General features: G+C 38.3%; 1 protein-coding gene across 10 annotated transcripts in view; it reads right to left on the minus strand.

Annotated features, from left to right (window-relative positions):
• LOC122815864 (F-actin-monooxygenase MICAL2-like) overlaps positions 1–25,050 on the minus strand; it is a gene marked incomplete at its 3' end in the record, with an annotated part of 2,588,394 nt that overhangs the window by 1,441,479 nt on the left and 1,121,865 nt on the right. For all 10 annotated transcript variants that reach the window (XM_044088691.1, XM_044088682.1, XM_044088687.1 and 7 more), the window contains 1 exon segment: positions 13,569–13,669. In XM_044088691.1, coding sequence (XP_043944626.1) covers positions 13,569–13,669 — 101 coding nt within the window.

Here is a 25,050-nt window from a genome sequence, read left to right on the forward strand (position 1 = left end):
TGAGTGTCATGGCTTCTTCAGTTCTTATGGTTCACCTTGCTCAATTTCACATGATAATTTTACAATGGTTGTTACAAATTCAGTAGAGCTAGCAAATTCAACCTATTTCCAAAGCCATCCTCATTATGAATTCTTGCCAGTCTCACCTGAGATGGGGGTCATGTTTCCCCTGGTCTTAGAAGTAAGATCTTTGTTCAGCTCCCCATCAAGGGCTATAGTAACCACACCTAAGTGTCATGTTTAATCATAGCCTCACCTCAGGTTTCGTGCCCACTGTGTGGTGCACAGCTACAGTTATCCCACTCCACAAGGGGGGGATCTATCTTGGATCCCAGGAACTACCGCCTCATCAGTCTGATGAGCCTGATCTGCAAGGCCATGGAACGTATTATCATGAAACTTATAAACAAAGACACTGGCAACCTTCAAACACTGGACCCTGCCCAGTTTGAATTCATGAAAGGCCGATCATGTCTCTTGAACCTGTTTGACATCTTTGAATCAGTCTCCAGAGCAGTGGACAAGGGTAAAGCAATACACACAGCCTATCTGGACCTCGCCAAGGCCTTTGACACCATCCCCAACTCTGGAATCATAGACAGACTTACTAAGCTGGGCATTAATCCCTATGTCACTCGATGGGTTGCCAACTGGCTTACTGACAGAACCCACACTCCAAAAGTAGCCGACTCCAAATCTAGCTCCAGACAAGTGACAAGTGGAGTACCTCAGGGTTCAGTCCTGGGACCGTTCTTGTTTGGCATCTACTTCTCTGAAGTACAGGCCAACACTAAGGGACTCTGGCTAACAAAGTTCGCAGATGACTGCAAACTGGGAGTCATTATTGAATCCCCAAATGATGTGGATACTCTACAAAAGGGCCTTACAGAAACAGATGCTTGGTACCAGAGCCATGGGCTCAAGCTCAATGCCAAGAAATGTATAGTTATCCCCTTTGGGGAAAAAACATGTACCCATGAATTACCACATAGGGGGCAATGCACTAAACACCGAATGTGTGATAAGAGACTTAAGGACACAGGTGGACAGTGATCTCACCATTGATAACCACATCGCCACAACAGTCAGAAAATCCTTCTATGTGGCATACCTCATCACTAAGGGCTTTTCATCCAGAAAAAAGGAGGTCATTGTCCCACTGTACTCAACCCTCATTAGACCCATTATAGAATACAATGCCCCGTTTGGTATGCACCTATCAAGACATCTGCAACAACTGGAAAGGCCGCAGAAATACCTCACTAAAAGAATCACAGGCCTAAAGCAGATGCCCTATGCTGACTGCCTTAAAAAACTCCAGCTATACTCTATCGCATATCGTCTACTCAGAGGTAATCTCTGCTTAACATGCCAGGCCATGTCAAACCCAGAACTGCTGGACATGCTACACTTAAAGAAATCCCAATCCCTCAGAGCCACAAGCTCCAGGGATATAAACCTTGCCATCACAATAAACAAAACATGCTGGTGGGATAGGTTCCTGACCCAGAGACTCCCCAGACTCTGGAATAGACTACTCATACATGTCAAGCAGACTGCCTCTTTGGCACTCTTCAAAAGGAACCTTGACGATTGGATGGGAGAAAGGAAATGCACCTCGGGGATCATGTCAGTTGCCCTGCTAGACAGGGGTCCAGGGAAGTAAATAGTGTGGGAAGAAATAGCCAGGGAATTGTTATGGCTAGGCTTGTATAGGCCCTAGGGCTGATAGCCTAGTAGCAATGTATAAACCTATGACATGTCTCCTCTCTGGAGTGCGAGGCCATTGCAATGGGAAGCGAGTCCACTTTGAGGCTTCTTGTCACATACATGTGTTGAAATTGAGGGAGGTATACCTACTGGTGCTGGAGCTCCAGGACCACCTCCCCACAAGGTGTGAGTTTGATTGAAATGGACAGCATGACTAGTCTGGTACATCAACAATCAAGGAGGAATCAGATCCTACCAGCTATGTCAGGAAGCACCAAAAGTATGGTAAAGGGAGACTGATTCCAACCACTTTCTCATGGCAGCACACATCCCCAGAGTTCTCAAATGTCTAGCAGACAAACTCAGTAGGTCGTTATTTACATCTCACAGGTAGTCTCTTAGTCTAATGGTAAAACTTCAGGTTTTTCATAGTTGGGGCACTCCCTGCTGCAGTCCTTTTAAATCTCCCCAGAATGGCTAATGCAGCAGGTTTTCACCTTGACCTCCCCCCCAAGAACAGTCACCTAGGAATGCTCTGTCTTAACAATGACCTTCAGGGCAACTTTATGACTATCCCCCTCATCCTCTTTAATACTCAGATTCATCCAGGAAGCTATAAGGTAACAACTGTCATCCTCATATCCCCCTTCTGATCTAGACAAACCTAGTTCCTTCTGCTGAAGCCTTAACGTCTGGATCCACTCTGATTTCTGAATCCCACTACAAATCTGGTCACCCTCCCATCTGGAAAGCCTCATCTGGACATTCTAAATTTTAGACTAACAACATGTTTTTTACAGTTTCTATGATGGCCAGAGATCATCATCTCTCTGATGAAGTAGTCATAATTCTTACAGCTTCCCAGTAAGATTCTAAATGGAGTATCTATCACAGTAAATGGAAATACTTTGCAGTATGGGCTAATAGTCAGGATGTTGATCTTTTTTTTAACCATTGCCTGACATTCTTCAATTTTTACAGTCAAATTTTCTAGCAGGTGCAGGGATTCTATGGTTAAGGTACAGCTTACAGCTATTTCCAGCTTTCATATTGGGGTCAAAGACAATTCATTAGCTTTTCATAAGTTATGCAAGGCCTTTCTTAAAGGGATCTTTATCTTTAGACCTCCTATCAAGAGCCTTGTTCTAACGCTGGATCTGAATTTGGTACTTGGAGCCTTGACCAAAGCCCACTTTGATCCAGCTTCCATACCACAACTGAAGTTTGTGTGCTGGAAAACTCTGATTTTTGTGTCCATTATTTATGCCAGAAGAGTTGCAAGCTTTATCTTCCTCTTCTGTCTACATTATGTTTCATAAGGACAGAGTATCTCTCAAGGCAAATGCTTCCTTTATCCCAAACTGGCAACAGAATCTGCTTTGCCGCAGCCTATTCATTTCCCAGTCTTCTTACCAAATTATTCTAATAAAGGAGAATACATTTTGAATACCCTAGATGTTCACAGATCAGTAACAGCCATTCAGGAAAAACATTCAGCTGTTCATTTCCTTTGTCTCTCTCCCTCTAGGTGGTTTTCACAGTATATTACCTTCACTTATGCTGATCAGAAAAAAAGCCTTACCAGGTAAACCTAAAGCCCATTCCACTAGGGTTATAACTACATCCATGGACTTCTTTATCTCTCCAGCTAGGGAGATTTGTGATGCTGATCTTTCATGCATACCTTTATCAACCATTACAAGTTGGACTGCCTTTTCAGAGCCCAGGGTTTCTTTGGCTCTAGCATTTTGAAAGGTCTCCTACTATGAGGCCACCCAAGAAAATTGCAGCTAGGGATTCTCACCCATAGGTCAGTTCAGACAGATTGAATGAATAGGATGCAAAGGTTATGTACTTACCATAACGATACATACATTTTAATTACTGAAAATTTGTTCTATGCAACCAGAGTGTCCCCGTGTTGTGGTTTTAAATTTATGTTTGTCTTCCAAATCTCAGGCAACAATCAAGATCTGAAGAATTTTGGGGGAATGCTGCATTATGGAAGGGAAAAAGTTGAAGGGGCTGAGGCTTGAGCACTTATGTTGCCAAATTGGATCTGATAAGTGGCTACTAGGACCCACAGATTGTATCAGACTTATATGAATGAAAGGATCTATAATTATGATAAGTACATAACTTTCATTTAACACCACCAACCTTTGCCTATTCAATAAACCATCTCCAATGAATAGATTACTCACTAACGTTTGCAGGGATATCAGTATAACTGGAGTACCTCTACCCTGCAACATCATAAAACCCATTCTCTTGGTGTCAGCCTAATACTGTTTCTGTTCTCTACGCCTATTTCTTATTTCATTGTATGACCCTTCCTCTCTCTATAACTCCAGTCTGTTGACCCCATCACACATGACAATCTCTCATCTTGTTATAATGTAAATTCTGCCATTCTACATATTGTAAATACATTGGAACCTGGCAATAATATTACTTTGTTTCATTTTTAAAGACTCTTAAGAACTGCAAATACTTTGTGCAATCTCACAGCAACACAGGGACCTTCCCCCAAACTTCCCCCAACCCTACATATTGGAAGAACAGATCAACAAAGCCTTGTCTAAGACAAAAAACACAGCCTCTATGGGACCAATCAGCATCCCAGCCTGTCTTCTAAACAGGCTAAAACATGAATTAGCATCACCATTAAGTACCCCTTTCAATCATAGTCTAAGCACAGGCTTTGTTCCTGCAGAATGGAGAACAGCAACAGTTATTCCCCTCCACAAAGGTAGCCAAGCAACAGACCTTGGGAATTACAAACCTATAAGCCTGACCAGTGGCATCTGTAAGGCCATGCAACACATCATTATGGATCTCATAAATAAAGACATAGGTGACCTCCAAACCCTAGATCATACCCAATTCAGATTTATGAAGGGTAGATCCTGCCTGTTAAACCTTGTGGATTTTTTCAAAAATGTGACCAGGGCCAATGACAGGGGCAAATCTGTGAACACAGCATACCTCAACTTGGCAAAGGCTTTCAACATGATCCCACACTCAGGCATTACCGATAAACTTAGCAAACTGAACATATACCCTTGCATTGTAAGATGGGCTGCGAACTAGCTCACAAACCAGACACACACTATCAAAATGGGTGGCTCCACATCAAACAGCAGACCTGTTACCAGCAGGGTTCCACAGGGGTCAGTGCTGGACATCCTACTGTTTGGTATATACTTCTCAGAAGTTCATGTCAAAACTAAAGGGTGCAAACTGGGTGCAATTATTGAAACACCAAATGATGTCAGTATATTCCAGGAGAGTCTTACACAGACCAATGACTGGTATTTTAGTCACGGTCTCAAATTGAATGCAAAGAAATGCATCATCATTCCCTTTAGTACACTGTCCCTTCACAGTATCAAATCAACAACAATACCCTAAGTACCCACAACTTGGTAAGGGACCTGGAATCACAAGATGACTACAACCTTAACTTCAACACCATGTGTCTACTGTAATAAGGAAGGCTTTCTACATAGCACACATGATTAGTAAATACATCACCTTGAGAGCAAAAGAGATTATAACCCCTCTATGCTCTACACTAATCCAGTCCATAATTGAGTATAATGCTCCATTCTGCAAGTACCGTACAAAGCACCTGCAGCATTTGGTGAGATCTCAGAGGTTTCTAACAAAGAAGATCAAGGGACTCCAGCACATGCCTTACACAGACTAACTAAAGTCCCTGTCACTATACTCTGTATTGTATAGACTTCTTGGGGAGACTTATGCCTGGCATAGACAGCAATCTCAGACCCAAACCTGATGAAGTTGTTGTATATCCTTAATTTGCACTGGACTAGGCCTACCCATTTCAGGGACCTAAATATGGCCTGTGACTTAAATATGATGTACTGAAGGGAGAGACTTATCTCCCAGTGACTGCCGCATCTTTGGAATAGGCTACCTATTCATGTGAATCAAAGCATGTCTATGGCGCTGCTCAACAGGAACCTGGACAAGTGGCTGGTGCACTGTAAATTCTTATTAGGGATAGTGCCCGCAACCCTCCTGGACATGGGCAGCCATTACTAAATGCAATCTTGGGTATTAACTAACATTTTGATGGTATTAAATTGGGATGAAACAGCTAGTTGAAATGACCTCGGGTCGATAGCACAGAAATCTCCTATGATCCTATGATCTTATGAACTGTATGGTACAATTTAATGCAAAGTTAATAACGTTTCTGAATAGAATTCACCATTTCTAAGACCATGACTTGGATTCACAGCATACACTGTACTACACAACCTAACTATGAATACAAGCTGTAGTTAGGTTGTATAGTATGTACTGTACTGCTGTGCCAAACGTGAGCATGTGCAGCTATGTAGTGATCCATAAAACCAGTTAACTCTATAGTGCAAAGAGCAAAAACTTTAGAGTTTGTGCCTCTTGTAGAGGACAGCATTATCTGTTTGAGGAACTTTGCACTGATGAAATACAGTGTTGTGCAAAATTAATATTTTTACTCTATGTTTGCTACTTAATGGGCGGGTAATTAAAATCCCCAATAAGGAAAGGTTAGATTCAATAGTTAGGAGTGTAGCTGGTAAGGTAGGCATCATGATTTGTGAGAGGAAGTGGTCATAGTTAGATTTCTGTAGTTGACAAATGACATGGGAGGTGGTCTTACTTACAGACAGTAGAATATGCAGGAGTTCAAGGTCAATATCTTGTACGCTTAATTTATGATCATGTACACTTAATCATAAGGCAATAGATTTATGAATAAACAGGGATCTTCCTCTCCAGGAGCACAGCTAACATCAGTGTAGCATTTAAATGCATGGTAAGCATTAAACCCAGGTAGATAGAGAGACAGACAGAAAGAAAGAGATGACAATGGATTGGAACCACATTTTTGCAATTATAAAAATGTAGATATTTTCAGGGATCATGACAGCTTCTAGTATGGGCAGTTTTTTATTCAGGCATCTAGCATTGAGAAGTGCCATACTGATATTGTTTTTATTGCAATCTGTTAGATGAGAGACACAGGGAACTGACTCTACCTAAAAAGGCACTATGGCCGTAGCAAAGGCATTGGCCAAATTGTAGAATCCTTGAGAAGAAACGGCAGCCCATTCCTAATGAAGTAGCTAGGATTGTCCACCATCTCTTTCCATGCTGACATACATCAGTTTAATTATTTTATGTTTCTAGTATGGTATCATGCATGGTGATGAATGGATACTGCATGACACTAGCTACTTTCCAGCCCCCAGTACATACGAGAACCTGACCATGTCTCCCTTCATATCTGCAAAGCTGAAATACTGGCAGTCATTCAATTCCACATGTGCAGGAACCAAGCTGTATGCATTTGGTGTGAAGAGATCTAATTGTCTTGATGACATCATGAATCTTGGCACCTGTCAAACGGCAGACTGTTACTCTGCCTTTACTTAGCCTGGTGAGTGGAACATCATTACACTTAACTACAGTATGACCTATGATAAGGAAGTTACCTATTGTATTATTATGCTTTGGCAGCCTTGGGCACTTTTGCATACTGATTTGGTGGACCATGCTAGTAATGAAAACTGTGATATTTTGGGGTGAAGAATAAATGGACCATCAGTTTAATGTCTTATGTAAAAGTCTAGCACAATATGTGGTGCCTAGCCCATAAAGACAAATGGACAATAAGGTGCAAAGCTCTCAGTGCAGTCACAGAAAGATGGGAAAACAATTTTAATGTTATCAGAACTACATGGTGTGAAATGGCACAATCAGTACAGTCAAAGGAAAACAGGAAAGCCATTTTAATGTTATTAGTGCTAAACAGTGAGAAATGGCACAAATCATAGGTCTGGGTGTCAGAAGCTTGTCAAGTACCATACAAACAAAAGAAAATGGACAAACAATTTTAATGTTTTCAGCACAGTACAGTGAGACAGAACAAAAATTGCAGGCATGGGTATCAAAAGCTTACTAAGTACTACTATGTGGCAGACATGATTCAGATTACAGTAACAATACAATGCAGAAGCTGAGCAGCAGGTATTCACTGGCTATTACACAGCCCAGGTTATCATGGTCATGTGTTCAGCACAGCAATCAGCAACTTGACGCAGCTAAGCACTGATCTAGAATATGTAGTATTGAATAAAATAGTATATGACCATCAGGCAGCCATCTAGAACAATTAGCACTAAGAAACCAGTACCATTTTAAGTGATATTACAGTGTCCATTTCCTTTTGTTACAAGTGAAACAGCAATTGTGTAAATAAGTAAAAAAAAATATTACTATCTGAATCATGATCACACTTTAGCTTGCAGTGCAAAGTTTTAGTAAAAAGAAGTCAATAGGTCTAGGAATCAGAATTTTAATCAGATCCATCAGGATTGGAGCCCAGATGCTTAGTACTCAGCAGCTCAATACATCTAAGTGCTGATTTGTGCAAGGCAGTAACATATAAATCAGCCAAAAACAAGCCAGTCAAGACATTTAGTGAAAGCAAGCTAGCAGCAATGTAAATGTAAGAACAAAGGAATCGCAACAACTCAAAATGGTACACAAACACTGCTTGCTAGAAACACAACTGAATCACTATTTCACAATTGCTTCAAATGTAAAGTTTTAGAGGAAAAAAGACACTTCCCTGGTTCTGTAGGGATCAAAACTCTAATCAGATCTAGTGGGATCAGAACCCTGGTCCACAATGTTCAGCAATCAGACACAGCTAAGGAATGAACCATGCCATTCAGTACTAATTAAAGGAGCACAGAACAAACAGGTAGCCATCTGAGATAATTAGTGATTGTAAACCAATATCAATATAAATGTTGGAACAATGCTCATTTCCCCTTCTCTCACAATTAAAACTGCAATCACCATATAAGTAGAATGTACTGCTATGTATGCATACTGTTAAATCATGACTACACATTAGCATCAAGTTGTAGTTAAAAGAAGTCACTTTCCCCGTGATCTGGTTATCAAAATTGTAGTCAAATCCAGTTCCAGTACACAGACTTCATTGTTTTCAGTACAGTCCCACATAAAACATTTTCATTACATAAACACATAGAAGGGTAAATAATTTAAATATAAACAACAAAATATAAATTATATTTAGGTACATATTTACATGAGGAAGATCCAATAAGTTGACAGTACAATTTAACATGAATTGTACAACGAGAAAATAAATAATAAATTGAACACAGACATAAGCTAGCTTGCAGACGTAGATTAGTCAGAAAACACAAGACAGAAAGACATAAGGTATGAACACTGAAATATGTGATATCACAGTTATGTATCCATCTAGTGTAAAGGTATTCAGCTGGTAGGGATTTAAATGCACGCCTGTTAGGTGTGTTCCTAATTTTATATCATAAGTGTGTTCCAGAGTTTCTCAATGCAAAATTCAGATTTTGAGTATCCATACCTGTAGGAAAATTTAGTAATGTCAGCAGTATTGGCAAGATGGACTGTGGATTATCTATGAGTACTAGGGCAGTACTGCATGTCATATTGCTAAATAGAGGTGGATAATGTGGGGAGTACAGTGCTTTGTAAGGCAAAGTAGAATGGACATTAGTTACTGATTGAGTCAAGCCATTCATGGTCATGAAAGGAGAAAATATGATATGATATGAATAGATGTTGTGACCGGCAGCAAATCTGGATATTCTAACTGCATGTTTGTTCCAGGACTAAGCATAGAGAAACTAAATATGTCAGGAGGGGTAAAGAGTACATGGCAGCTGATAAAATATAGGACACTGCTAAGTTATATTTGTCAGTAGGGAAATGTTTAGCCCTGACAAACCTTCCTAACATGAAGCTGACTAATGTAACTAAATTTCTTACACAAATATTACATCTGTGCTGGTAGTGGAGGGTTATGCCAAGAATTTGTAGACTAACTTTCTTCTGTAGTCATTGAATCAACTTGATGAGGAACTGCTGGTTTAAATGCAGTGAGAAAAGTCAAAGTTCTACAGTTCAGGCACAAATGAGTTTTGGAAATGAGAAAGAGGAAGCAAAATTACTATCTTATTATCTTAGGATGACAGGCGAACAGGCAAAATGGGTCAAATTACCCTTAAAGCTCACCATATTGATAATTATATATTAAACCTCATCTGTAAATGATTACTTTTACACAATTTACACTGAATAAGAAATCATACAGATGATATAATGGCACAGTGTCTACTACTCCAGGACAAAAGCTCCAAGTTTCTGAGTTTGACCTTGACTTCTGACAATTGGCTATGCAGAATATGCATGTCCATTTTATGTCCAAATGGATTTCATCAAGATAGTCTAGTTTTTTCTATGTTGAAATTTTTATTCACACTTCCAGAGACATACTGCTTATATTAACTTGGTATTTTAGATTGTTCTTAGGGGTAAGTGTATGCATATGTGTAGATGTATGCACGTGTGTGTGTGTGTGTGTGTGTGTGTGTGTGTGTGTGTGTGTGTGTGTGTGTGTGTGTGTGTGTGTGTGTGTGTGTCTGTCTGTCTGTCTGTCTGACTTTTGGAACTGTACAGCAGCTATCAACACTCTCACAAATGTAGTGACATCATATAGAGTGCATATATATGAACAATATACCTGATACAAAAATAATTTAGCCAACAGGTATTCTGAAAAGGTAAAAGTAACAAAATATATAATTATAATAAATATGCCAGTAAAAAACAAAATTCTAGCACATCTCTTTGCAAAAATATACATTATTTTTAAAAGTGTATGCTGGGACATAAATAGTATATGTCTGACTACTCATATGAATTAATCACCCATCCAAAGTGCTAGCAGTCCTCGTCAAAAGACAGAATGCACAAGTTTACAAAATACTGCTCTTATGCTAGTATGCCAATCCAATAATCATTCAGTACTGAAGATAAAAGTCATCATCAGCCCCCCCTTTTCCCATTTTTTCTACATGGGGTCAGGGTATCGTGTTAAATGTTGCCAACTCTCTTGATTCAGTGCCACACTCCTGCTTTCTTCAACACTCATGCCTGATTGTCAAAGATCTTCTTTCACACAATCCATCCACCTCTTTGCTGGATGTCCTTGCTTCCTCTTACCTTCATCCTGTCTGTCCCAAATCTTCTTCACCAGATCGTCTTCTGCTTTTCTACACATGCCCCAACCACCATAATCTGTTCTCTTTGATCTTTTCTGCAATTGGGGCTACTTTGGCTTCTGCTCTTATGTTCTCATTTCTTCATCTGTCCCACAGTGTGCATCCTACAACCTTTCTCAGGCACTTCATTTCCATCACCTCTAGCTTCTTCAACTGTTCTGCCTTTACTGCCCAAGTTTCTTACCATATGGTAGCACTGGTCACACCACTGTCTTGTACACCTTGCTTTTTCAGCTTCTTTGGCATTCTTCTGTCATAGACTACACCTGATACTCTATGCCAATTGGCTGCAGCCCCTCTGATTCTAGCTTTGACCTCTTCATTCTGACTACCCTTCTCCTCAACCACCCCTCCCAGATATTTGAAGCTGTTTACCTGTTCCACCATCTTCTCTTCTATCTCTATTCTCAGCTTCTTCTGATCTCCCCAATTTGCTGCCATTACCACTGTCTTATCTGTGCTTAGTTTCATCCCATGTGCCTTCAGATTTGCATTCCATTCTCCGTGAAGTTCTAGCTCAGAGTCTGCCTGTACTGCCACATTGTCTGCATACAGCAGCTTTGTTGATCTGTCCCCTCCAACCTGTTTGCTAATGTAGACCATCACCAGTATGAACAGCAGTGAGCTCAGAGCTGAACCCTGATGTACATCCACTCACACTGGAAACCCCTCTTTGAGGCCGAACACTGTTCGTACTTAAGTCAATGGGTCCTTGTACATAACCTGCACTAATTCTACCAATGTTTCTGGGACTTCAAACCACAATATACCTGATACAAAAATCATTTAGCTAACGGGTATTCTGAAAAAAGTAAAAGTAACGTTCGGTCTTGGCAGGGGGCTTGAAATAATTGACAGTGTAAAGCATGTAACATTAGTAGCTCCACTTAATTAAGGTTCACTTAACCCTACCAGAGGAAAACAAAAAAAAAATTCTGAAGTAGCAGTGCAGATGACACTGTAGAAGTAAGTCCTCACCTTCTCTCCATTCTAGTGTGTGTGTGTTGTGTGTGTGTGTGTGTGTGTGTGTGTGTGTGTGTATATATATAAATATATATATATATATATATATATATATATATATATATATATATATATATATATATATATATATATATATATATATATATATTTATATACATATATGGATTTACTTTCAAATTTCAAATAAATTATCAAAATCCCAAAATGGAAAATGTTAAGATGGAATAGCAAAACTTCATTTCGCTGAAAGTATAAATTATCGACTATTAGAATGCCGTAATGATGTAAAGTTTTGTGTGGTATCCCTTTAAAGTTTTGTAGTGTGTAGGAAAAAGTATGGCAGCTGTTAGGTGTTGATGAAGTGAAACGTTGGGTAGGCATGATATATATTTGTCTTTCAAGTAGAGGTGTGAAGGAAATGTTATAGGTAGTGTTGCTTTTTTGTGTTTATTAACTAGTACGTTTATAAGAAAGGTCTTTGTATTTAAGTATGTGATAGTGTTGAACTTAGGATGTATTGCCATACAGCACAGAACAGTATATTTACCATTTTCTTCGCTGAAGTGTGATCTCGGAGTTGATATATTAAATTTGCAGGAGGTGTGGGGGTGCATGGGGGCTTGCCCCCTACTTAAGCACAGAGTATTAGGTAGGTATTTGTTTTTAGTATTTGGTGTGTTTTAGAGTGCTGGAGGGTTGGAAGGTTGGCTTTGGTTTTTCTATATTTTTGGTTACAGTATTTTAAACATTCAATTAAATTAATTTTTGCTATTCTGGTCAAGACATTTTGCAATTCAGGATTCTGGTAATTCAGAATTTGAAAGTAGATCCATATATATATATATATATATATATATATATATATACATATATATATATATATATATATATATATATATATATATATATACATATATATATATATATATATATATATATATATATATATATACATATATATATATATATATATATATATATATATATATATATATATATATATTAAAAAACAAAAACAAATATAAAAGATATAAAACAATTTAACAGATAGCCCATTCCCTAAGTGCAACAATGTGTGTTACTGAGTAAACAATACCTTTCCAAGGCAGAACAACGCTAGCCATGCATTATTAACACACACCCTGTTGGGGGCATTACTGCTTGCTTACACAGCTGCATGCAAGACACATGAAGTGTGGGCAAATTAAAAGCATGGTAGAGACCTCTGAAAGTTTCGGAATATTGTAATAAAGGTCTTCTTTACAGTTCTTTAGTCTCAATGTATCTCAAACAGACTTCCTGAGCTTACATTGGATATTTCAGAAATAACATTGTTATCTACCCAAGGGAACATGCTATATTTATGCACAATTCTTCTGTTTATGTGAAGAGTCCATTTTCTCTCTTCAAAGTTTTACAAATACTGGACCAGATTGTGAATGAAATACAGAGTATTTAAAAAAATATATACACAGTTATAACACTATATTAAAATGTCTCTAAAAATCTATTCAAGTTGCTAAAGGACTATCACATTTATAACCAAGCCCAGCATTCGATATTAAAAAAGAAGAGAAAAATCAAATGATAAATGAGCTGGGAAAGCATTCGAGAACCGAAAGAGTTTAGCACTTTCTCTGTAAATGGATTAATATTTGCTCAGCTGCTTCTGGTTACTGTGAAAATTGTATTACCATTTTAAGCCATACTTACATTGAGAATGACTCCTTTGTCCAACAGGCTCTGTTTCTTGGCTGTCATCACAAAGTAGTGGGTGTTATCCTTATAGTAAACAATATTCTCTAGATCAATTCCTAAAATATGAATACACAGTGAGTTCATAGATCTAGAACACGTTTGTCTTTTACTGTCTCTATTGCCTACAATAATTCCAGTAAACAAATAAACTTTTTCAGTGAAGGGCAAAATTCCACCCAGCCTCCATGCACAGGGCTGTGCTTCTGCCAGGAAGTAGAACAAAGGGGGAAAGGGTTAATCTTCCCTGCAGGGCAGACTTTCATCAAAATAAATTCAGTAAAATAATCATTTCAAACTCTTTCAACTCATTCACATCCAGTAACTGTATGAAGTTATATCCCTAGCAGCTTAAATATATTTCTATATTAAAATGAATTCAGAAAAATTGAATTAGAAAATCAGAGGCCAAATAGTTGCTGTAACTATTTGGTAAACAGTGTTTGCTATTACAAAGTAAGGAAAAACACAGCAATGTTATTCAAAATAAATGTTTCTTTTTTCACACTGATTACAGTCAAAACATTCAAATCATTTCCAGCAGTATGAGAATACATGAAGTACAAAGAAAAAAAAATACAGGCTTATATATTTTATTTTTGAAAATTTTCACATTGCAATATATTTATGTAATATTAGCAGTATTTTGCTCAGCCAGACTGGAGAGTTCAGATAACGTCTCAAGCAATTCTTTTCTGGATGCTTGTTTCTTGACTATTTACAAAAACACAGAATATTATACATGCTTGCATAATTAACAATATGGGAAGCATAAGTCTACTTCAAATAAATGAAAACCCTCATTACCAAAGATGACACTGCCGAAAACTGAATTTAATAAATGACCACAATGCAGGCAGATTTCACAGGGTAAGTATCCAGTTGTCCACCATCTAACAACGAAACACACTGCACTACATCAAACCCACCCAGGTGGGGGGCTATGCCCCCACAACCCCAATATGGGGAGGCTGTACCCCCCTCTAACTAAATATGCCAACTCTGGGATTGCATTACAGTGAGGAAAAGTGCAAATTTCCCCTTGCTGGCCACCTGGATACTTACCCTGTGAAATCCTTCAGCATTGTGTTTGTTAATTAAATTCAAGTTTTTGAGATGTCATCTCAGTAATGTTGCTTTAGGGTGAATGGTCTTTGGTTTATTTGAAGCAGATCTAGGATCCTGTCTCTCAAGCTATATAATTTACAGCACCCAAGATGTCAGCTAATAACCATATCATAGTTTGCACGTTACTTGGTTTTGGCATTATTAATGCAAATATGGAAATATTGCATATCTTTATAACAAACAACTAACAACATCTTCAGTGCATTTTATAGGTAAAGTATTTTTCTGTCTTTCATCAAAATGTTCACCTGATGTCATTTAGTAGCAAGCCATTTGCTCAGTTATGAAAATGACAAATGACAATATGAATATATGAATAATAAGTAACAAATAATGGTTAAAATCTACACTGTAGATCATTGTAGACAAATGATGTTAGTGTTGCAACCTGCACTATTACATTACCTGCCATTAACTGGCAAGTTGCACTTAGGGAAACGTGCACCAAATAATGCATTGACTCCATAAGCAGCTGTGACTAACGACATGTGCAAAATAAAAGGTGCTGTATGTACACTTATGAGACTGACTAATGTTGACTAGTATTTGATCAGACATAATTTAAATATACAAAAATACAGCATTCTTTTTGCAGAAGTCTAGAAACGCAGCCATCTTAAAGCAGGCTTTCACAATTTGCATACAGTTTCAGTAAATATCGGTAAAAATAACCTTCAGTCAAAAACGCTGACATAAATATTATGTGCAGTACTTTGAAAACAAACAGATCTTCCAAGGCAAAAGAGGCATGTAGAACATTACAAAGTTTTAGTACTATTGGGAAATACTTCAGACACGGTCAGCTGAGTCAGTTAAGTTAGCTCATTTGGACTAATATGCAAAAATTCTTTGCAGTACAGACACTCAAACACTCGAGTCTGAGTACTGAAGTCAGGTCAAATATTAAGCTTTCCAGAATATCAATGATACTATTCAGGAGGAAAAGACTGTTTACGTTGATATTATTCAGGAGAATCAGAATATATGTGCAGGACCTTTGGATATATTTATCGGCACTGTTACTGTTATCCAGCATTCCAGAATACTATGTTATCCAGATATTGTTGACATCTGTCCTCACTGTACATAATACAGTATTCTTAACTAAATTATAGTTTGCAGATTTTATTGTGAATTGTACAAAAAGACTTGGCCCGTAAAGGAAAGACTGGTACATATTCATCACAAGTTTGGGTAATTAACAGATAAAGACATTCATTCCAGTCTCATTTCAGTTACTTCCAGTTCGTTCTAGTATACTACAGTCTTATCAATTCTTACAACTGTCAAACTAAGAAATCTGATATATGTTCTGCTACATACTGCATGTTTCACTTACTGGTTTTGTAGAAAAGCTTCATACACAAATGAACTAAAGACTGCTCATTAACAAAAAAAAAGAAATAAAAAAAAAAAAAGCTTTTAGATAGCAAGGCAGGACTTTTTAGGGTTTAGATTACCCCTTGATAATGCAAGATAATCAGAAATGCATACAAATGAACCCATGAGTTTGAGCTCAGTGTATGTTATAATAGGAATCTGTTCATACAGGGATGTACATAAATAGTCTGTAGTCTCATTGACTGGACATTCTGCAAATACTGGTGGGATTAAAGACAGAAAGGAAAGGAAAGGAGAGCTGATAATGACTGTAGTGAATCGTGACCTTATATCTTTCCTTAGCTGTAAAGTGGAAACAGCTTTACTAATATCAAGTGTTAATCTTCATGTGTCTGTATTGCTTGTAGCAATCCTTTCAGTGATATAATTTTAAATTTCTGGGTTTGATAAATGTCTTTTGGTAGTTTTATACTAGAAATGGATTCACTCTTTTTTGCATTGTTTGAGTAAGAAACATTTTGGATAAAATTCTTTGTGCTGATGCATCTGTACCAGCAGATTGGTTGTTTCTTGAGAAAGTTAAAGCAAGTGAAATTCCTTGGGGTGCTTTGAAGACAGGTGTATTTGCAGAAGGAGGTGAAGCAGCCCACTGTGTGTCCACTATGTATTAGCCATCAGCATTGTCATCACCTGCCCCTTTTTCCACTCCTTCTACATGGGTCAAGGTGCCCCATCGGCTGTCACCAACTCTCTTGAATTGGTGGTACACTTCTACCTTCTTTAACAGTCATGTCTAAATATTGCAGGTCTTTGGTTTATTTGAAGCAGATCTAGGATCCTGTCTCTCAAGCTATATAATTTACAGCACCCAAGATGTCAGCAAATAACCATATCATAGTTTGCACGTTACTTGGTTTTGGCATTATTAATGCAAATATGGAAATATTGCATATCTTTATAACAAACAACTAACAACATCTTCAGTGCATTTTATAGGTAAAGTATTTTTCTGTCTTTCATCAAAATGTTCACCTGATGTCATTTAGTAGCAAGCCATTTGCTCAGTTATGAAAATGACAAATGACAATATGAATATATGAATAATAAGTAACAAATAATGGTTAAAATCTACACTGTAGATCATTGTAGACAAATGATGTTAGTGTTGCAACCTGCACTATTACATTACCTGCCATTAACTGGCAAGTTGCACTTAGGGAAACGTGCACCAAATAATGCATTGACTCCATAAGCAGCTGTGACTAACGACATGTGCAAAATAAAAGGTGCTGTATGTACACTTATGAGACTGACTAATGTTGACTAGTATTTGATCAGACATAATTTAAATATACAAAAATACAGCATTCTTTTTGCAGAAGTCTAGAAACGCAGCCATCTTAAAGCAGGCTTTCACAATTTGCATACAGTTTCAGTAAATATCGGTAAAAATAACCTTCAGTCAAAAACGCTGATATAAATATTATGTGCAGTACTTTGAAAACAAACAGATCTTCCAAGGCAAAAGAGGCATGTAGAACATTACAAAGTTTTAGTACTATTGGGAAATACTTCAGACACGGTCAGCTGAGTCAGTTAAGTTAGCTCATTTGGACTAATATGCAAAAATTCTTTGCAGTACAGACACTCAGACACTCGAGTCTGAGTACTGAAGTCAGGTCAAATATTAAGCTTTCCAGAATATCAATGATACTATTCAGGAGGAAAAGACTGTTTACGTTGATATTATTCAGGAGAATCAGAATATATGTGCAGGATCTTTGGATATATTTATCAGCACTGTTACTGTTATCCAGCATTCTAGAATACTATGTTATCCAGATATTGTTGACATCTGTCTTCACTGTACATAATACAGTATTCTTAACTAAATTACAGTTTGCAGATTTTATTGTGAATTGTACAAAAAGACTTGGCCCATAAAGGAAAGACTGGTACATATTCATCACAAGTTTGGGTAATTAACAGATAAAGACATTCATTCCAGTCTCATTTCAGTTACTTCCAGTTCATTCTAGTATACTACAGTCTTATCAATTCTTACAACTATCAAACTAAGAAATCTGATATATGTTCTGCTACATACTGCATGCTTCACTTACTGATTTTGTAGAAAAGTTTCATACACAAATGAACTAAAGACTGCTCATTAACAAAAAAAAAAGAAATAAAAAAAAAAAGCTTTTAGATAGCAAGGCAGGACTTTTTAGGGTTTAGATTACCCCTTGATAATGCAATATAATCAGAAATGCATACAAATGAACCCATGAGTTTGAGCTCAGTGTATGTTATAATAGGAATCTGTTCATACAGGGATGTACATAAATAGTCTGTAGACTCATTGACTGGACATTCTGCAAATACTGGTGGGATTAAAGACAGAAAGGAAAGGAAAGGAGAGCTGATAATGACTGTAGTGAATCTTTCCTTAGCTGTAAAGTGGAAACAGCTTTACTAATATCAAGTGATAATCTTCATGTGTCTGTATTGCTTGTAGCAATCCTTTCAGTGATATAATTTTAAATTTCTGGGTTTGATAAATGTCTTTTGGTAGTTTTATACTAGAAATGGATTCACTCTTTTTGCATTGTTTGAGTAAGAAACATTTTGGATAAAATTCTTTGTGCTGATGCATCTGTACCAGCAGATTGGTTGTTTCTTGAGAAAGTTAAAGCAAGTGAAATTCCTTGGGGTGCTTTGAAGACAGGTGTATTTGCAGATGGAGGTGAAGCAGCCCACTGTGTGTCCACTATGTATTAGCCATCAGCATTGTCATCACCTGCCCCTTTTTCCACTCCTTCTACATGGGTCAAGGTGCCCCATCGGCTGTCACCAACTCTCTTGAATTGGTGGTACACTTCTACCTTCTTTAACAGTCATGTCTAAATATTGCAGGTCTTCTCTCATACAATCCAAGCATCTCTTTGCTGGATACCCTTATTTTCTCTTGTCTTGTTACTGTCTCTTCCAACTCATCTTAAACAAATAATCTCCTGTTTCCTGCATGTGTAACAGAAGGATTGTAATCTGTTCTCTTTGACCTTCAGCAATCAGAGCTACTCTGGTTTTGTTTGTCCTGCAGTGTGCATCTGACCACCCATCACAGGAACCTGAAGTCTGAAATTCAAATGCCTGTCATTATTTTCTAACTTTAGTCTTTAATGATTTGTCAAACATTTGCCAGAAAAAACACAGTTTTATGAAAAACGGATCAAAAATATGAGGGGAAAAATCTGAACAATCTGAACATTCTGCAAAAATCTGTTCGGTTGAGAGGTATTCTGCCCAGGTTTCTGTGCCATACAGAAGTACTGGATGCACCATTGCATGCATCCTACTGTTCAGCTTCTACCCCGATACCGTGCTAGTTGGTTACACCCCCTCTGAGTGTAGTTTTAACCTCCTCATTGAGAATTCCCTTCGTCTCAACCAAACTTCCGAGATACTTGAGGCTATCAATCTTTTCCACTATTTCCCTTCTATTTCAAATTTCAGCTTCCCTCATTTGCTGCCATGACAACTGTCTTATCTTTAGTCAGTTTCTTCCCATGTGTCTTCAGTTTCACATTCCATTACCCTATCATTTATTGAAGTTCCTTTTCAGACTCTGCTTGTAATGTCACATCTTCTGCATATAGCAGCTTTGTTGATCTGTCTCTTATGACCCATTTGCTAATGTAGTCCATCACCAATATGAAGAGCAGTGGGCTCATAATTGAACCTTGATGCACACCCACTCCAAATGGGAACCTCTCGTACTTAGATCATTGAGTCCTTGCACATAGCCTGCAGTAATTCTACCAATGTTTCTGAGACTTCAAACCATCATAGAACTGCCCAAATTAACTTTCTTAGGGCTTTGTCACATGCTTATTCCAAGTCTAAGAATGCTCAGTTGGACTCTTTTTATTTTTTCATCTCCATCTTCTTCTCCACTATATGGCTCACTATAATCATGTTGGTTATGCTGCATCCTGATCTGAATCCAAACCTGCTCATCTCCCATTTTGCTTTCTACTACTCTGTATACTCACTTGCCAATCACCTTCTCCAGGCCCTTCATGAAGTGTGACAGGAGTTTGATACTTCTGTACTGCTCACACTTGTGGATGTTCCCTTTGTTTTTATGCACTAGTATTACAATGCTTATTCTCTAGTCTTCTGGGATATGCCTTTCTCTCCATTTCACTATGAGTACCCTCAGGAGCCATTTCTCCCCTGACTCACTCAACATCTTGAGCATATCTGTTGTGACCACATCTGAGCATGCTGTCTTCTCTGATTTTATTTTTCTTAACGCTTTTCTTACTTCTTATAGGTTGGTTTCTTCTTCCTCTTTCAGAGTAGCTGTGTATGGGGCTGTACAGCTTCTGCAGGATTTTCTTCATTCAGGAGCTGCTAGAAGTACTCCTTTCATTTTGTCATAAACTTAACTTTGTCATAAACTTTTCTTATCCACTTGGATTTCATCTTCTACCTCAACTGAGATATTATCCCTTTTCATTTTAAATATTACTTAACTCATTACAAAAAAAAAAAAAAAAAAAAAAAACAAGAATTTTTTGTGTTTATGATTTGATACCTTATTATATTGTTTTGCTAGTTGCTAACCTCTAACCTAATTTCTTTCTTACTTAGGATGATTCTGATTACTTAAGATCTATAATATTTGTACTTACATTTTTTCCTTTTGTATAATACATTTGTACTATGTCTTATGTATTTCCATTACTGTTTTTAACCTCTGGAGCTTTTTTCCCCGGGCCTCCACTGAAAATGGACATTAATCCAGCTGGACTAGCCCGGTCAACAAATGTAAAATAAAAATAAATAAAATAAAATTTCATCTGCCTTTGATATCCTGCGGACTGTTAAGCAGAGTGTTGTCAGTATCCTTTATGAATGGTGTCTGGTGATTATCTTTTTTATCTTTCTGTCTTTGCCTTGTAACTTGATAGAGCTTCTTTGTGCTACCTGATGAGTCACTGTGCAGCAGCTGGTAGAGTGCTTCTAATGCCTTGCTCTTTGCTATTATAGGTGCTTTTTAGCCTCTTTGTTAGATAACCAATATTTCCTTAGTCTAGTCCATCTCATCTACCACTTCTTCCTGCATACTTTTCTTCTTCTTATAACTTCTTGGGCTTCTGCAACCCACCAACACCTTTCCTTATGTACGTTATCTCCATCTACCTGGATTTGACACATATCTGTTGTATAGTCTTCACCCATGCTGTTTTGAGATACTGCCATATTTCTTTGCCCCACTTATTCCCTCTTCTTACTGAGTTGTTAGAGCCCTGAGTATTTAATTGAACTCCAGTGTTTTCACTCCAGTCACCTTCCAGGTCTTCAGATTATTCTCTGGTCACTTTACCGCTTTCTATAAGTGGTGCTTACAGATGACTGGGGCCATCAGTGGTTTACTTTCTGGTTCATAGGTGTGGACTAGGCTAATGGCCCTGGGGCCTATGTAACCTTAGCCAACAGGAGTCCCTAGTATCATGTCAACAGATGTTAGTTCCCATTTCCTGTATCTAGCAGGGCAGCTGAGGTGATCCACGGGGTGAATTTTCTATTTCCCATCCACTCTGCAAGCCTTCTTTTGAAGAGGACCAGAGAGGAGCTCTGCTTGACATGGATGGGGAGTCTGTTCCAGAGCATGGGCAGTCTCTGGGTAAGGAACCTATCCCTCCAGCATGTTCTATTTAATGTGGTAACAAGACTAAGGTGCTGGAGTGTGTGGCACGGTGGGATAGTTTTTTAATTAGATGTAGCATGTCTAGCAGCTCTGAGTCAGACATGGCTTTGTAGGTTAAGCAGAGATCACCTCTTAGGAGGCGATATGAGACTGAGTATAGCTGGAGTTTTTGAGTCTGTCAGTACAGGGCATGTATTTTAGGCCTAGAATCCTCTTGGTGAGGTATTTTTGTGGCCTTTACAGTTGTTGCAGGTGTCTAGTGAGGGACATGCCAAAGGGGGCATTGTATTCTATAATAGGTCTAATGAGGGATGAGTAGAGAGGGACGATGACCTCCTTCCTCCTAGATGAGAAACCCTTTGTGATGAGATGTGCCACATAAAAGGATTTTCTACCCACAGTGGTGATGTGGTTGTCAAAGGAGAGGTTGCTATCAACCTGTGTTCCCAGATCTCTTATTACACCTTTTGAGTTAAGTGGAACACCATTGATGTGGTAGTTCATGGGCCCAGATTTTTTCCCAAAGGGAATAACCATGTATTTTTTGGCATTTAGTTTATGGCCGTGGTTCAGGCACTAGTCATTGGTGTCAGTGAGGCCCATTTGTAGGATGTCTACGCCAGTTGGGGATTCTATAATAGCTCCCAGTTTGCAATCATCTGCAAACCTGGTCAGCCAGAGTCCTTTTGTGTTGGCTTGAACTTCTGAGAAGTAGATGCTGAACAGAAGGTGACCCAAGACAAATCCCTGTGGGATACCACTCATAACTGGTCAGTAGTCCGATTTGGAGTCTGCAACCTTCACAGTGTGAGTTCTATCCATTAGCCAGTTAGCAACCCACCTTGTGACACAGGAGTTAATGCCTAGATTAGTGAGTCTATCAATGATTCCCAAGTGGGGAATGGTAGCAAAGGCCTTGGCAAGATCGAGACAGGCTGTGTGTACCACCTTGCCCTTGTCTACAGCTCTGGTGATGGACTCAAAGAAGTCTACCAGATTGAGCAAGCGTGATCTACCCTTCACAAATCCGAACTGTGTGGGGTCCAGAGTTTGGAGGCTTCCTATATCCCTATTTGTAAGGTCCACGATAATATGCTCCATAGCCTTGCATATCAGACTAGTCAGACTAATGGGGCAGTAGTTTCCAGTGTCTGTAGTCACTCCCCCCTTTATGAAGCGTGATGACCGTGGCCGTTCGCCATTTCGTGGGTACAAAGCCTGAAGTGAGGCTGTTATTGAACAGGGTACTCAGGTGTAGTGGACCAATATTTTCACTGTGGATGACTTTCAAATCTCTGATTCTATCCCAAGATCTTTTCTTTCTTAGTAGAAAGTCTACCTAATTTGCATGTTGACCACTCCTGTATGGGATCTTGTGATGACTGTCTCTTTTACTCAGTCATGTGTTAGCCAGCATCAAGCCATTTGCTAGACAAAAGTCAAGAATGTCCTCTCCTTTTTTATTACTACCGTCACACCCATGTGGACCAAGCCAGTTTTCATATCCTGTTCTGTCTGTCTTGACAGGAGAATTCTGGTCCTCCGTTATCAATGACAGCTCATGCTGCCCTGCTTATGGAGTAGACCCTGTAACTGCTGCCTGAATTTACTCTCTTCTTAGCCATCACAACTTATCTGTCGGACGTATGCTGAGATGAATATTACCCTATACTTTACACTGGATTCTGACTATATGAGCCTATCACTAATTCTGATGACATCACTTACTGTCTTTGGAAGACTCTGTATCATCACAATTCCCACACCATTTCCAGTGTGTCCTCTCCCTGAGCAGTAGATTCTTGATTCCAAGCCAAATGGCTTTGCTGCACTTCCCTTTCACCTTATCTCCTGGATACTCATGATGCCCAATCTCCTTCCTACCATCATGTCATCTTATTTAAAGATAAGATATTCAGAAAGACATACATTCACAAAGGCATATGTTCCGGAATACTGGTGTGCGTCACTTAAAGTCCTTCTGTACAATGTCCGACCATGTTTACATCCATACATGCTAAGCAGAAGCAAATGGCATCAGGCATTATGCAGGAGGACATTAACCGAAGCACAACGTACAGCAAAATAGTCACAAAAACATAGCAACTGGCCATATGGATCCAACAGACTAACAAATAAACCAACGTAAAAATAAAAAAGCCAAGAACTCAAACCGCATCAAACACCTTTAATACAGCAAATCTTTCGGACAAAAAGTTCTTTGTCTATGCATATACAAACATATTAAAAGCAAACATTTTTAAATAAAATACCATCCAGTCACTACAAACCATCATCTCACATGACTATTTAAGTAATAAAATACATGATTAAGTATAATTAAGCATACGTATTAATATATTACAATGTATTAAAGCAGCCCTAAAATTAATAATAGCAACAAAACACTTTAAAAGTAAACATAGCTATGTCTTGCTTTTAAAACTGGTTTAAGACTATCTACATTATTCAAACCAGGAAATCTGTCAGCCCTAAAATAATTAATCCACTTATATTCACATAATTCACTTTTATTAACAATATCTTCCTCTGTTTTCAACTTATGTATTTTTTGTAGTACTCTAAATGTGAATGTATGCTGTGGCCCAAAAGCAGAAAAAATGTTGAGACAAATGCTCTTAGTAAACACAGCACAGTGTTGCAGTGGTTAACATTGTCACCTCACAGCAAGAGGTTCGGGTGCCTTCTGTGTGCCTCCCACATTCCAAAGACATGCATCTGGAGCATTTCTCCCCGGGCCTCCGCTGAAAACAGGCTCTATGTTACCTAGTCGGACATTCCCGGTCAACAAATGTTAAATAAAAAAAAAAAAAAAAATGTAATTAATTTATAGATGAGATGATGGTTTGTAGTGCTTGGATGGTGTTTTATTTAAAAATGGTTGCTTTTAATATGTCTTTATATGCATTGACAAAGAACCTTTGCTTAAAAGCTTTGCTGTATTAAAGGTGTTTCCTGCGGTCTGGATTCTTGGGCTTTTTTATTTTCACAATGTAAAGAATATGGTACTTTGCTTAATGTCCTAGTCACTTAACGTTCAATGGAATATAAAATCATTTTGTCCTATTTACCAAGATCAGGCTATGCATTATCTTACATCTTCTTCTGATCTAATTTACATGTGGCTGAAGATAGAGCATGGTGAGGTGCAGGAGGATGTTACTTTTTCTGTTTAACTCTTTTCTAGTCACTGAACATGAACTTGATCTAGACTACTGTTGTTATTCCTTT

The sequence above is a fragment of the Protopterus annectens genome, chromosome 11.part0 (assembly GCF_019279795.1).
Source record: "Protopterus annectens isolate FY-2018-M chromosome 11.part0, PAN1.0, whole genome shotgun sequence".
Taxonomy (NCBI): Eukaryota; Metazoa; Chordata; order Ceratodontiformes; family Protopteridae; genus Protopterus; species Protopterus annectens.